Raw genomic sequence first — 16138 nt, 5'->3', positions numbered from 1 at the left:
TGATGTATTTAGGCTATTTGCATTGAACAGACAGGAAGTGTCTGGATAAGATGATTCAGTTGTTCTGATTCTGAGTGGTCATGTCAGTAATTGTGTATTCTGCGTGACTAACGCTCAAGTGGGCGACTCGCCTGTAGCCGGATTTGTGACTTTACAGTCTCCATGCTCAGTGCTGTTGAGAGGACAGGCTGCAGCAGTGAACCACACAAAGTTATACACACAGTTCTCCAGTGCCGTGATCAGAGTGGGCTCAGAGTCCTGCAGACAGACAGACAGGGACAGGATGTCAAATATATACACAGAAATAAAAATAAATAATATACTTATAACTTATATACAATTATAAATTGATTGAAGTTTTATGTTTTTGAAAGAAGTATATTATGCTCAACAAGGCTGCATTTATTTGATCAAAAATATAGTAAAACAGTAATGTTATGAAATAAATAACCGTTGAAACTATTTTAAAATGTAATTTATTCTTGTGATGTAAAGCTGAATTTTCAGCTTCATAAAGAGTCATTTGAATGATGCTCATTGATCACACCTCTTGGGCAGTAGAAAATACAGAGCAGACTTCCCAGACCAATGCCTAATCTTAAAGTGAGCTTGGTCTGGTGAAAGCCAGACAACTGATTCGCTGCTCAAGAAACATTATCATCAATGATGAAAACAGTTGTTCTAAATATTTTTAAAACTGTACTCAGTTTGAAAGGACAATTTATTTTAAATATAATTTTTTCATAACATTATAAAATATTTCATAAAATGTCTTACTGTCCCTTTTGATTAATTTAAAACAACCTTTCAGAATAAAATTATGATATTATATATATATATGTATATATATATACATACTAGGGATGCCACAAATCTCAATATAATATTGAATCGTTCGGCACAGTATTCTCGGTTCAATACGTGCAGGTGAACTGCGTTTTCCCCCCCAGTTTTACATTTAATTATTTCTATTTCTCTCCGTTTGAAATATTCCTCTCAGTTTATTTCGCCTCTTTTGAGTGTGCCTTTGAGTCTACGCGCTTATATGAGCAAATATCCAATCATATTCACTATGCCGGTAAACATTTCATTCGCGCTTTACATGCGGCGAGCGCACGCTCCTGAGTATTACTAATAACTTTCTGTTTCTGTCGCCTAAGAATAGAATAAAAAAGAAGCAAAAAAACGAACCGAACACCGTGGTTAAAAAATGAGGTATGTATTGAAACGTAACTGTATTGTTGCATCCCTAATATATACATATAATACACACACACACACATACATACATATATACACACAAACACACACATATACTTTATATATATATATATATATATATATATATATATATATATATATATATATATATATATATATATATATATATCTATCAAGTGACATTTAGTTATATTTAAAAGCGTAAATAATCACAGACCACTTTGTCAGGGTCGCATCTGAAGCGAATAATAGTGGTCCGGTTTCTCTTGCTGTCGGGACAGGCTTGTCCATTGGTGTACTTCAAAATCAGTATGTTTTTATCCCACTGTGGTCCTGCCTCTGCCTCCCCCAGACTCACATACTCGTCTCCGTCCTTCAGACAGGCTGCAGCGCTAGACGGGCAGCTCCACAACCCTAAGACAAACACCAGTTTAAAAACCTAAGCTGACTGGTCAATACTCTCCAGCTGTGCTGCTACAACTCACCAGTCTGAGGCACCAGAGACTTGCACACATTGATATAGTACCGCTGCTTCTGTTTGGTCATTTCTGGCACGATTATCCAATTAGATTTGTGCAGGGCCAGAGAGGATAGATCGTAGGAGTGGCCATTGCCATCACTGCAAAAGAGAGAGGAGTTTATAGACGATTTAGACAGTTGTATTACGTGCAAAAACATTTGCAAAAAAGTTGTTCTCACTTGTAAGAGCAGGTTGTGGTTTTGAAGGTAGGGCAGGCCAAAGCTGTATGCCAATCGAACAGATATGTGCAGTCTGCGGTCTCCTTTATGAACTCGGGCTTACCCTGAAAAACGAACAAAGAATTATTGAGGAAATTCATTCAACTTTTTAATAAGCTTGTTCAGTGGCTGCAAGCATCTCACAGGATTCTTGCTGTGGTCGCAGGAGAAGAGAATAGCAGTGGATCTCTCGTAGATCTTGTGGCACGTTTCCCCACTCGTGTAGTTGATCATGATAATCCCATCATCAAATGTGAGGTTTTGATTGGCTAACCCTGTAAAGGAGCACAAGAAAGGATAAACATGAAAAAAACAACTCACCTACTAGCTCAGCGTTGATACTGAACGAAATAAATGAACTCACCTGCGATCCTGTGATTTTTGTCCTCGACTTGACAGGAGGACACAGGGCTGCTGGAACCATGAGGGCAGACCGTTGATGTAATGGGGCCGCACACTGCAAAGTGATACTCATAACCCGAACCCTTCACTTCATAGTCCTTTCCAGCCAGCGGTGTGAAATTGTATTCATAACCACTCTTGGGGTCCTTGACTTTACACTTTTCACCTAGGGAGAACAGGAAAAACATCGAGTTAAAGCGAAAGTGTTTGTTAACGGTCCTGAAAAGGAATTGGCTGTTCATCTTACCGTGCACTCTTTTGATTGGGCAAGCTTCTGAGGTTCTCCAGATGAAAACATATTCGCAGCCGTATTTGCGATCAAACATGGGTGCACCCTTTTAATAAAGCAAAGACAAATGTGTTTTAACAGCTTCACCATAAAAACCTTCAGTATCTTAAATACATGGGACACTTTCCAGAAGTAGATTACAAAATTTGTGTAGATTTGTTCTATTTGTGTAGATTGTTTTTGCAAGAAGTCTCTTCTGCTCACCAAGGTAGTTTTTAATCAATCACAAACAGTAATATTGTGAAATATTATTACAATTTCAATCAAATTTGATTAATTAAAAAAAAAAAATCCATTGAGGAATAGAAATCTCAAAATGGAATAGAAATCTTTAAAATGGAAATCTTTTGTAATATTAAAAATGTCTTTACTATAATGTGAATGCATCCATGATGTAATGATATGATAATGATGTAATAAATAAATTTATTTCAAAGAATAATAATAATACTTTTTAGTATTTTTTTTTCTTTGATGACATTTTTGTAATCCAGTTACCAAAATATGGGACATGAGATACATCTTATTTGTGATCCTGTTTTTCCCCCGGTCTAAATCTAAATGAAAAATAAATAAAACACCAGAATTTGCTTAAATTAAGCTGTCACTCATTAGGGACTAGTTAGTTTGGGACCAAATATTTTTTTTGTAGTTACTGCTTGCAGCTAAACACAAATACATTTTTGGTCATTACATGTTTTACAATAAGCATTTAGACAGTGGACGTGTCAATCACACAAACTATTTAAACTTTAGGTTAGATTATAGTTCAAAAATACATCACTTTCATAATCTAATAACTTTCATTCAAAAGAATATGAAATAACTTTGAAATTAATTAAAAAAGTAATGAGATACCATTTTATTCCTTATTTGTGGAAAGTGAAATTGATAAAAATATATTTGATCTTAGAGTAACCATGCATTTGCTTACAGGACTGTCATCACACTGGAAGATGATTCGGGTGGAGTAACGTCCTGAACCACATATGTCCCCATTCAGATAAACAATACTGATGGAGCCATCCGGTGCAGACTGCAGGCTGGACTGCACGTATCCCAGATTCACATTCCTGCCGTTGATCTGGCCACAGGCTCCAATCGCTCCAGCTGCCAACAACAGAAGTCTATTAGTTTACGGCGTTATCATTCAGACCAGAGATACTAAGAGCTTCCTTGGTTGCAATCACAAACAAACCATCAATCACAACAAAAACACTTAATTGAGTCTGTCAATGCGTATACACTCACCAGGGCAGCCCTGGACGCGAGGCAGTGGTTTACACACATTGATGTAAAACTTTTGAGACCGGGCCTGATCCGAAGTGTCCAGAGGAACATAATAATTTTCATCAAGGCTGAGGTCACCCAAGTCATACTCTCTACCTTGTAAATCTGGAAATGCAATGGGAATCAATCAATGGGAATTTGTGACAATAGTGGTGCAGAAATGACAAACATAAGTTTAAATTAAAGACACCATGAAATGGAATATTGCAGTAATAAATGATTTATCCTTGCAGATAATTTCTTTTTAAATTGCAGCAATATCTCTTCTCTTCTCTGATGTAATGTTTACTGGTGCAAAGGCGGGACAACCTGTCACTCACATGAGATCCACCATTAGCAAACCACAACCATTCAATATACTCCCCATTGACAAAATCAAGACTCTCGCAAGTTCAATTTCATGGCGATTTTAAAAGCATGCTTTTGATAAGTAGATGGGAAACATGGGAAAGCTTACCAGTGACTTGGCAATCCACAGGACCAGGCTCGCAGGCTAGTGCGGTGGAAAGCTCAAAGAACACATTGTGGGTTACATGAGTGCTCGTGCCCAGCTCTTCCTGTATAAGCCTTAGGGAAGCTGGGGTGGCCTTTTGGTCACACACTAAATTAATGATGAAGGTGTCTTCTGTGCCTATAGCAGAAAAGGTCATTTTTCACAGTATTACAGTTTTTACTGTATTTTTGATTAAATAAAACACATAAGTCATACAGACCCCAAACTTCATAAAGTTAGTGTACATGACATGATATGATAGAATAATCATACAATAAAAAGGAATTCAAATAAATTCAAAGAAAACCTCTCCTCTATAAGCTATTTAAATAAATAAAAATTAACCCTCTGGTACAACATTTTTTTTATATATTAATGAAATCATGGTACTTGATTTTAGTTCGATAATTTTTATTTTTTTATTTTTAACTGATTTTATGGTACTACATAAAATATATATTTTCCCTTTTCGTTTTACTCTAAAATGGTGATTAAGTCTAAACAAGCAGTGTTCCAAATTTGAGGCCGATATCTCAAAAAATTAGCTTTCAGTAAGACTTTGTTTGGTTGCAGAATCAAACATTTCCACTAGATGAAATTCTTCTCCCATTCATTTTCAATTAAGTCTATAATAACAATACAATACTATTTCTTTCATGACCATTTAACCTTTTCAAATAATGTCCATCATTTTTTTTTTTTGCCAAAAACTTTAACAAGTTTCGTACCATTCCAACGGAGTAAACATTTAGTGAAGAAAAAAAAAAAAATTCGGTCAAAAATGACCCAAGAGCACCAGAAGGTTAATAAGGAAGGATAATATCTCTAACTAAAAGTGCAGGTCATCAAGTGATCTTAGCACTGGATACGCACCTGTCTGTAAGTCCATGACCCCTTTGTATGTAAGAGTGAGAGTGCCATCGGTGGAGAACTGGAGAGATTGTTCCCCCCCGACCTGACTCACAGGCTTGTTATCTTCCAGCTCACAGCCAGCCACAGCTTTATCTTTGACGGTTCCGCACTCTTTTACGGAGTCGCAAATGTTCACCTACAGTAGACAGGAAGGGTACGTGACGTTTGGCTTCAATTTGCTATAAATTGCACTAAGGACATATTTCAAATTCAAGAAGGAAAAAAGAAATTTGAGACAAACTTAAGAGAGTAGGAATGCACAGCATAACTGTGTTGAATTAAAAAAAAGTCCAGCAGTATAAAAAAATATAGTACCTCACCCAGATAAAAATGTGCTGCTATTCAGCACATATAGTCAACTACGTTTGTAACATTGGTTTTCTTTCTAGTAAAAGTAACTGAATGTGCAAGCATATAAAGTACACAATATCATTCAAAAGTTTGGGGTCTCATGCTCACCAGGGCTTCATTTACTTGTATTATCAAAAATACAATAAAAACAGTAATATTGTGAAATATTACAATTTAAATAACTGTTTCTATTTGAATATATGTTAAATCAATGTTGAAAACAAATGGCTGCTTAATATTTTTAAGGATTCTTATGTAAATGTTTTATTGTCACTTTAATCCTTCAACTTAATGCATCCCTGCTGAAATTGATTCATGTTGATTATTTTTACTCTTACTGACCCCAAAATTTTGAACGCTAGTATAAATGAAACAACAGTGAATAACTGTTGCCTAAGGTATCTGTTTAGTATCGATTTTAGTATAGATACAACCCTACTCAAGAGCATTTGAAAGATTTAAAAGTGCTTCATACGACAAAGTCTTTTCCGTGAGCCTTGACATGGTATCCTTTTTCAGAAGCCAGCGGCTTAAGGTTGAACTCAAAGCCAGTGTTAGGATTTTTCACTGAGCAAGTCTGTAAATAAAAAGAGAAATAAGAAGCGAAATCTTTTTGATTACTTCAAAGTATTATCTTCCCAAAAATAAAGGTTGACCTTGTTGGTGTCCACAGCTGTTGAGATGGCACAGGCTGCTTCAGTGTCCCAAACAAAGTCAACGACACATTTCTGGTTCACCACAAAGCGAGGGCCAGATGGCTAAAGAAAAAGAGCAAAGAATAATATACTGTCATTATATTGTTGTTGCCACTGATTTATAAATAACGAAATATAAATTGCAGTAATAAAAACAAGATCAGGAATGACTCACTGCTGTCCCAGAGGAGCAGACGAAGTGGATACGTGTTGTGTACGTGGTCTTCACTCCATCTGCTTCACACATCGATCCATTAGTGTACTCCAACATTAGCTGGTCCTCCTCTTTGATCACTGGCCCTTTCTTAGCAATGCCCAAGTTACGGACTTCTACTTTCTCAGACAGACCTTCCTGCAAAAATTAACATGTACATACACGTTTTTGTCGATGTTACGGTTTCACTATGTCCATTCTCCTGTAATGTTAACAGTCAGTAAACTAACCTTATCAGTCTCGAATTTCACCTCACAGACAGAAGCTTTCCTGTCACAGCCTGGCACGGCTTTAAGAGGTCGACATACATTGATGTAGTACTTCCGTGGGCCGCTGGGGTCAGACGTCTGCACGGCCTGCCAGTTCCTACCGCCATTAAACACCGACAAACTGCAGAAGGGAAGGAAACAATTGATTCAGCCACTGTTATTCATACTGTCAAACTTTCCTACCAGCATCTGTTCTTCTAAACTAGTATAGAGGAGCGAGTACACTGCTTTAGGAAATATGATCTGGATTATAAGTGCATTTGTATCTAGTAATCATTTATAGTATCCAGTATGACATGGAAGGCCACAACCAAAAAGAGTTCAAATAAAAATAAAGTAAAAAGTACTTCTTCAAAGTAAGATGTTTTGAACATTTTGCATGAAAAAAAAAATGCTTTCAAAAGAAGTAAACTAATTATAAATTATACATTTATGGTACAAAAATTTAATTTATATAAAAAAGCACTACAACTATTAAATATGGAGACGTTATCTGCAGTTCACTGCTACAAAAAAAAAAAGGCGCAATTCCTGCCAAATATTAAAGGAACTTTTATGTAAGATTTTGTTGCAGCCCTCAACTGATGTTGATGTTGTCATGTTTGGCCTGAAGCTCCGCCCTCCACCTATCTACCAATCACAAAGTCAGAAGTGTTTCTGCACCGGGGTTGCCAGATCTGCTCTAGTTACCACAGCTGCAGCTACAAACGTTCCTGCTGCCAATCTGGCAACCTCAAGCCAGGGGGAGGGGGAGGGGGGATACACTGCTCTATAGTCATTTAAAAGTGATTGCAGTACCAGTTTTGGCCACAATCTTACATACGCTTCCTTTAAAGAAATATAGACAAATTAGACAAAATATGTTTTAAACTAAATATTGTTGCCACATGTGTTTTTTATAACCAAAATAAAAAATAAATAAAAAATTAGTAAATAAAAGAGAGATGGAAATTAACTTAATTTTTAAGATAATTTTTACACATTTTTGATAGCCATTTAAAATTACATAAATTGGTACGGTAATTTCAGTAATTTGTCCATCTTAAAATATCAAGATATTGTAATATTAGTTTAATATACAAAGACAATTAAATAGTGTTGAATAGTTTAATATACAGAGAAAAGCCATTCAAAGGTTGATTCACACACAACTACTGTCATAAAAAAGGCGCTGTTTGTTTAATCAATGTTGGGATGGGACCATTTGTTTGTTCAATCAGTGGCAAATGGTGAAGTATTCAGGAAACCAGCTTTTTTTAAACCAGCTTGGTGACACTAGTGTAAAAATGTCACAGTTCACATTTACAGTAACAATTAATATTTCTTTAGGACGTGAGTCTTTGGTGAAAGGCGAGCTAACCTGGACAGGTCATACTGCTGCAGAGTTTTGGGATCCGTCACGACACACTCATGTGGTCTCTCTGGACAGGCATAGGAAGTGTACCATTTGAAGTTATAAGTGTACTCATCCTCATCCTGCAGAAAAGGACATTTTTAGTTTGAAGACAAGACAAAAGACTTTAGGCTCTGATATACAACAAGAAGAATAGAAGAACAAACAAGTGTGATGTCATTTTGAATAAAAATAAAATCAGGCCTAAACAAAGTTCGTTTAGAGAGTTCCAAAAACTTTCTGAGAACTTTTGGGAATTCAAAATTTCATCTGTTCAGTCCATCGAGCTCAGATGTCTGCAAGTAAAACATGAACACGCCGCTTTATAGTAAAAATTCTTATTAAAACTTAACTGCTGTCATTTATGCTTTTTATTTTGTTAATAAAAGGAAAGCATGCTGAACATATTTACATATTCATCTAAACACAGAAATAAGTGTAAAGTCAGTAACTATACCGCTGCAAATATTAACTTATGTTAGCCCCTAAGAGAAAAGTATATCAGGGCCTTTATAGAAATAATGTCTGAAGGTGTCCAACGCAAAGCTTGAGGAAAAAAAAATGCTTAACACGCATCGCTTTATGCTGGAGAAGCGTTTCTTGAGGCGAGGCTAAAAATATTTATCTTGTGTAAAGACTCAGCACAAACACAACAAAGAAGCAGGTGTGATACCTGAAACTCTGGTTTGCCTGGACCGGCTTCTCTGTCACAGAGGAAGGAAATGTGTGTGGAGCGCTGCGTGTGCTGCTTGTTGTTGTACTGAGAACCATTTCTGTAGGTCAACTGGATCATGCCATCATAGTACGAAAGCCTGGAGTTGAACTCGCCGAGATTCCAAGAGCTTGTGCCGCTGTGGAGATAAAACAAAAAATGGTTAGCTCCAGCCACAGTGAAATCTTATAAGATCAAAAAGCCCTGTTAAAGATCAAATGGGTTATGATTCCATTGCTTCATATAACACTTCAAGTGAGCACAGAAGAAACTTGTTGGATTGCACCTTGTAAATAAATGACAAAAGTCAACTTACCTCAGGTCAACTTGACAAGCCCCTGCTTTTTCTGGACAGTGGGCGGCCGTAACATTGCCACAAACATTGATGAAATAGTCATACTTTTCCCTGGATATGTTATAATAACCTCCATTAGCTTTCTGAAGAGGGGACAAATCAAATGAAATTCCTGCAAAGGAACAGAAGCACATTTTAAAAAGGGCAAATAAACCCCACAACATGAAACCACTAAGACACATCTACTCAATAATAAAGTTGTACAGATAATTTTATGACACTGTACACTAAAAATGATAAGAACTATGGATCAGAAAACATTTTTGTAAAATAAAATATAAATACTTTGAGTCTAGCTTATTTTAGTGTAGTTTATTTTAGTTTATATTAAAAACTAAACCAAGTTTGAGCTTCCATATATATATACTTTCTAATAGTCATCAAGTCAATTATCAATAATAACAAAATAAATCAATAAATTGCTCTGAGGTTCTCAGCAGTGATGTAACATAAGCATGATTTTTAAAATTTGAAAAATTTGAAAGGTTTCAGCCAGTTAGGAGTTATAAGCCATTACTTAAAAAAAACAAATGCCTTCAAATAAATAAAATAAATTATTTTTGCAAAAAAAATCTTTACATGATGGAATAATTTAGTATGGCAGAAGATATTATTTGGATACAGATTTAAAGTTTATGTAACAGTTTTTACCAATTGTGCCAGCGTTTTTTTTGTATCATTGAGATACTATTATAGGTTTTATTTATATTTGGAATTAGATTTTATGTTTATATTTTTTAGCTTAAGTGTTAGAAATTGTGCTAAACTAAATGACTAAATGCGAGTCACGCAGGCACTGTGCTCCTCTGCAGCGGTTCCTACCAGACCGGTCTGAAATTGACCCAATATAAACACTTATTATAAGAGCACCGTAATGATTCAGCATAAGACAAAAACACATTCTGGAAAATTGATTCATGTTGTACACTCATTATAGCATTTTTGAACATCTTGAACACAAAATAAGTTACGAACAGCAGCTTTACAATAAAAACTGATATGTAAAAATAAAAGCTATTATTAATAAATATTATAATAGTATATAAATAACACTTAAACAACACTGTCCAGTACCTGCTTGTGGGTCTTCCACCTTGCAGTCGGTCCCTTCCGTTTTGGAGAGGACGCAGGCGGAAGCGGTGAACCACTCAAACTCATAGATGCAGCCGTCGCTGGACACGCTCCTCAGGACCGGAGCGCTCTCAACATCTCCAGGCTTACACTTCAGAGTGATGATCGTTCCCACCTTCATGTTATCTCTGCATTCGTCTCCGTCAGTGTAAATGAGTCTGATGTCATCTCCTTCTGTCGCCTTTTGCGGAGAAGACAGGAATTTGCCCAAGTTCATTGTTTTCCCATTTCCTAAGAGAAGAAATACTGGGTTAGAATGAATCAATAATGTACTGTATAATGAATATGATTTTTTTTTTTTAAACAATTATTTATATTTATCCAGAAAGGAGAGGATCTCTAATGGCGCACTGACCTACTGCACATATTGCTGCGTCCTCAGGGCAAGAGCTGGCCTCCCCGCCCTTGATGATTTTATGACAAACATTGATGTAAAAACGCTTCTTGTCAGACTCCGGTGCCTTGGCGTCCACAGCCTCCCAGTTCTGAGATCCTTCAGAATCTGAGAAAACATACATTTGCAATAAGTCCCATACCTCATGGGACAATAATTTTTAAGAAGTGTAATCATATTTCAGAGAATGGGTTTCAAATTTAAATATAAATGTACAAATTTAAAATAAAAATGTCCACTTATTATACTACATTATTGTTTTAGCTTTAATTTTACTAATTTCAGTCTGTTCAAGTGTCTAATTATGTAACTTTTAATACAGCGTCAAATCTTTTCTTTTTTTAAAATTTTATTCTGCAAGGAAATTGACTAAAAGTGACAGTAAAGGCATTTATAATGTTACAAAAGGTTTATATTTCAAATAAATTCTGGTCATTTGAACTTTCTATTCATCAAGAAAAAAAAATGCATCATGGTTTTTAATATTAAGCAGCACAACCATTTTTAACATTACTAGAGTAATGGCAGGTGAAAATCAGCTTTGCTATTTAAATGCACGTTTGTTATTTTAATTTGTAATATTTCACAATAGTAGCGTTTTTAATAAAAGGTTTTTGGTAACACTTTAGTATGGGGAACACATATTCACTATTAGCTACAACTTTTGCCTCAATAAACTCCCAATTTACTGCTTATTAATAGTTAGTAAGGTAGTTTTTGTAGCGTTTAAGTTTAGTATTGGGTAGGATTAAGGGATGTAGAATAAGGTAATGAAGAATAAGGGATTAATATGTGCTTTATAAGTACTAATAAACAGCCAATATTCTAGTAATATGCATGCAAATAAGTTAATAGTTAATAACTGAACCTTAAAATAAAGTGTTACCAGGTTTGTTTGTTTTTTTAGAAATGCAGCTTTGGTAAGCATAGGACTTCTTTCAGAAACATTACAAAAATCTTACCAATCCTAAACTTTTGTATTTATTTACTTGTATTTAAATAACAGAAAATTATTAAATAAATATATCATAAAGCCACACAGTTCTCATGATCGATCAGTGACGACACTTTCCAGTACACAAGTCATCTTGCTCATCTCTAACCTGGATAGCGTGTTAAAGGTGACAGATCATAACGCTTCTTGTGGTCTGTGACTCGACACAGCAAGTCTTCCTTCTCCTTCACGCAAGCATACGCAGTTTGCCAGTCGAAGTAATACGTGCAGTCAGACTCTCCTGTAAAAACCGGCTGGCCGTTCCCTGAAAACCACAAGCCTGCTGTGAGTGGAACATTTTGAAAACCACATTTTGGACATGACAAAAAGGTCATCTAGGTTACATTGCTGCAGTTCCTTCCTTTTAGTTCAAACTTCCTCAATCATAGTGTTAAATCAGCGGTCTCATCAGATGATCAGCACTTGACTTTACAAGTCACTATGAGAGGAGTCATCGTGTCACTCACCAGCAGTCGCACTGCACTCGAAATTAATAATGGTCATGCGCTGGAATCCAGTGCTGCATCTGCTGCCGTCTGGGTAGATTAATGTGAGATCCCCATCTGAATATCTAAAGATAAAAAAGTAAAGGGTTACTGCTCTACAGGTTTAAATTCTGCACTGCATTTAAGGGTTACACAAATCAGTAACAAATAAAACGTGAGTAAAACCGAACCTCAGCGTTTGGTTCTGGTATCTCCCAGCAATCTTCTTCACATCCCCGGAGTCTTTGATTTGGCAGGAGGATACAAAACCTTTGCCATCATCACACTGAGCAGCACTGGTCTCCCCGCACACGTTCAGATAGAAGACATAGGTGTCCTTGCCATTTTTGGCTTCAGCCATATAGGGTGTGTCCGTAGCTAAAATATGAAGAAAAGTATTGATCACATCGATTATGAACCACAAATGTGTGAACCTCTGTTGTTCTGCAAACACCAACATTAATTTGATGAATGTTTTACTTATGCTTACAGTCGAGAAAGACAACGCATGTGTATCAGTATCAGTGTCACATATGCTGTTGTTGTAATGTTGGCTATAGTAACAGGACAGTTTTTAGTGTCACTGTGTATTTTGAAACTGCTGTGTCCCGTGGTGTACTCTTGCTTGTATATACTCTTGTATACCGTATGGTTATTCTTTGTTCTTCCTTTTGTTCATCATCTTCGTTTAATTTTTTTTAATATTTATTTGTTGATTTCAAATATCAACAGCCTTTCTCAGAAATCACATATCAAATCAATCGCTCTTTCATTCTTTCCACAGCAACATTAACATCATTCGCCTCTTCTTTAACTATCAGAGTAACTCACTGCCGTGTGTCAGGTGACTTAGGTCGATGGAGATGTCGTGCTGATCGCTGGTAAATTTGCAGTTTTGACTCTCCAGGTAATCTCTGTGGCAGGCGTACTCCGTCACCCACTCGATCTCATACCGACAGTTTGAGTTGCTGATCATCTTAGGGTTACTTCCCTGATAAACCATTGAGAAAACTGTGATTTAACCGAGTATAGTAGGTATAATGAGATGAAACGCTAGGATTCTTCTTACCGCCTGCCTTGTAGAGGGACAGATAAATGTAATCGTGACTGCTGGAGTGTGGCCATCACAGAAGTCTGGTTTTTGTTCGACTCCCTCGTACCGCAGCTGTAGTCTGAAAAAGAGAACATCAGTTATGCTGATCCTGTTTTCAATACTGATAATTATGAGAAATGTTTCTTAAGTAGCAAATCAGCATATTAGAATGATTTCTGAAGGAACCATGACACTGAACTGAGCTTTGACATCAAAGGAATAAACTTGCATATATATTATATATATATATATATATATATATATATATATATATATATATATATATATATATATATATATATATATATATATATATATATATATATATATATATATATATATATATATATATAATATATATATATATATATATATATATATATATATATATATATTAGGGCCGGGACTTTAACGCGTTAATTAAGATTAATTAATTACGTGACTTTAACGCGTTAAAGCGTTACGACGGACCGATTATACTGGAACACCAACTAGCGCTCCGGAGTCACGACAACAACATGGGTGCGTCTCAATCAGCTCCCTAGTTCAGTAGTCAGGGCACTGATCAGGGACTCAGCCCATTGACTTATGTCCTGATCAGTGCCCTGACTAGGGAAGTAGGGAGCTGATTGAGACGCAGGGCATGAGCGAACATGAACGAAGAAGCTGATGAGACCGCTTTGCTTGGCTTCTTTTACTGTCTATGGCTTGGCCCCGTGGATGGGAAATTTTGTTTTAAAAAACGAAAGAACGAAAGGATGGAAGCGTCGTCAAGAGCAGGGTTGTGTGCAAGCTATACAACAAGGAATTTGCGTATCACCGCATCACATCGAGCCTCAAATATCACAAGTATGCTTTTGCTAAACTTAATGGCAAACATTGCGCTGGTCTGCTGGACTGAAATAAATAAACTATATTTTGTTAATTAAGCTTATGTATTCAGTCATTATTCAATGGTATACTAAAAATACATGTGAAAAATTACTTCTCATTGTTCTCAGGTCAAATATTTATATGCGATTAAAATGCGATTAATTTCGATTAATTAATTACAAAGCCTCTAATTAATTAGATTAATTTTTTTAATCGAGTCCCGGCCCTAATATATATATATATATACTTTTGTTAACTAACTTTTTTAAACAGCAGTGTAAAAGTATCAGCTTAATAATAAAATTAGCTAATAAATTATTCCATACTTGTCATTGGAGAGCAGCTCGAGCTGGCGACCAGGCTGACCCATGTTGAAGGAATCTTTGCCAGAGACCAGACAGGCGGCAGAACCCTTGGGGCAGATGCTTCCTGCAAGGTCTGACAGACAGATAGACATAATTCAAGTTGTTATCTGCATTGCACTTTTAGATGATTTGGTTGTTTAAATAAGAACCTGCTCAGACGCTCTGCAGAATGTTTGATTTAAAACAGATATATAATCAAAATGTTTGTTGACTGGGTTCCAAACTCTTGAGAAGAGCACGCCCCACACTGTGTCTCAACACTGCTACGGTTAGATTTAATAATACGATTTTTTTTATAGAAACTTACTTAGACTTCTGCATATATTAATGTAGAAATCGCTTTCATCATCTGGGTCATCAACCAGGTAGCCGTCTGACAGCTTTATCAGTGGGTTGAGGTCATGCTTCTTTCCATCCGAGTCAAAGACATAGCAGGGGACCTTTAAAAATGCATCGAGTGGTGGAAAAAAAAAGACAACTTTACTACGATCACTGCCATTTCCTCTGTTTGTTGTAGTATATATACACACACACACACACACACACACACACACACACACACACACACACACACACACACACACACACACACACACACACACACACACACACACACACACACACACACACACACACACACACACACACACACACACACACACACACACACACACACACACACACACACACACAAATGTCTCATCAGCTTTACTCACCTCCTTATGTGGTGTAAATTTATCACGTTTGCAGGCAACATATGTCCTCCATTCAAAGTAATGCACACACTCAGAGAGGGTGACAAACTCAGGTGTGCCCTTTTAAGAAAAAAAATAAAAATAAAAAATCAGATGTCATTCATAGTGTGAAGATTGTTGAAAATGACAATGTAATTTAATTCAGCAAGTAATATGAAAAAATAAATGTTTGCATCAGGGATACTAATATTTTTAGCTAACTAAAACTATTAAAAACATTTCTGTTAATTGAAATAAATATTAAAATATAATATAATATATACACACATACATAGACACACATTTATACATAGTTGATTAGTTGAAATAAATATATGGTTTATTAATTGGAAAACAGACAAAAAAATGTAATGGTGCCTTGGCAATAAACTAAAATAAGTTTCTGGAAATAAATCAAAACTAAAACTGAAATACAAATAAATTAAACCTAAATAGCAATATTTAATATAACATGATTTACATGAATTAACATGAAAACTAAAGATATAAAAATTAAACTCAAAATAGTAATAAATCTATAATAAAACTAAAATAACACTGTTTTACGAACAAATACATTTACTATCTATTATAATAATTTTAAATTATATATAAAAAAAGAAATATAAAATTATTATCCATCTAATTTAGCATTTCAACTGCTTATTTTTTTCTTTCAAAGAGAAAAAAAATATATTTATGGATTTTATAGATTAAATATTTAGGGGCATATTT

General features: G+C 35.6%; 1 protein-coding gene across 1 annotated transcript in view; it reads right to left on the bottom strand.

The window, feature by feature from the left end:
• The window catches only part of igf2r (insulin-like growth factor 2 receptor), a 41259-nt gene that overhangs the window by 18355 nt on the left and 6766 nt on the right, over nt 1–16138 (bottom strand). The window contains exons 4-31 of the mRNA XM_067417984.1: nt 15386–15484; nt 14977–15109; nt 14631–14742; nt 13408–13510; nt 13170–13329; nt 12530–12716; nt 12321–12424; nt 11963–12118; nt 10821–10967; nt 10409–10696; nt 9296–9446; nt 8941–9118; nt 8235–8350; nt 6836–6995; nt 6567–6743; nt 6353–6454; nt 6172–6273; nt 5307–5481; nt 4398–4571; nt 3902–4045; nt 3585–3760; nt 2609–2696; nt 2324–2527; nt 2104–2234; nt 1921–2024; nt 1707–1840; nt 1439–1635; nt 132–258 (exon numbers count right to left, since the gene is read on the bottom strand). Of these exons, the coding sequence (XP_067274085.1) occupies nt 132–258; nt 1439–1635; nt 1707–1840; nt 1921–2024; nt 2104–2234; nt 2324–2527; nt 2609–2696; nt 3585–3760; nt 3902–4045; nt 4398–4571; nt 5307–5481; nt 6172–6273; nt 6353–6454; nt 6567–6743; nt 6836–6995; nt 8235–8350; nt 8941–9118; nt 9296–9446; nt 10409–10696; nt 10821–10967; nt 11963–12118; nt 12321–12424; nt 12530–12716; nt 13170–13329; nt 13408–13510; nt 14631–14742; nt 14977–15109; nt 15386–15484 (4129 nt within the window). The remainder of the gene's footprint in view (nt 1–131; nt 259–1438; nt 1636–1706; nt 1841–1920; nt 2025–2103; nt 2235–2323; nt 2528–2608; nt 2697–3584; nt 3761–3901; nt 4046–4397; nt 4572–5306; nt 5482–6171; nt 6274–6352; nt 6455–6566; nt 6744–6835; nt 6996–8234; nt 8351–8940; nt 9119–9295; nt 9447–10408; nt 10697–10820; nt 10968–11962; nt 12119–12320; nt 12425–12529; nt 12717–13169; nt 13330–13407; nt 13511–14630; nt 14743–14976; nt 15110–15385; nt 15485–16138) is intronic.

This window comes from Pseudorasbora parva, chromosome 15 (assembly GCF_024679245.1).
Source record: "Pseudorasbora parva isolate DD20220531a chromosome 15, ASM2467924v1, whole genome shotgun sequence".
Classification (NCBI taxonomy): domain Eukaryota; kingdom Metazoa; phylum Chordata; class Actinopteri; order Cypriniformes; family Gobionidae; genus Pseudorasbora; species Pseudorasbora parva.
The sequence above is the reverse complement of the archived record's forward strand: the minus strand, read 5'-3'. Positions and strand labels throughout refer to the sequence as shown.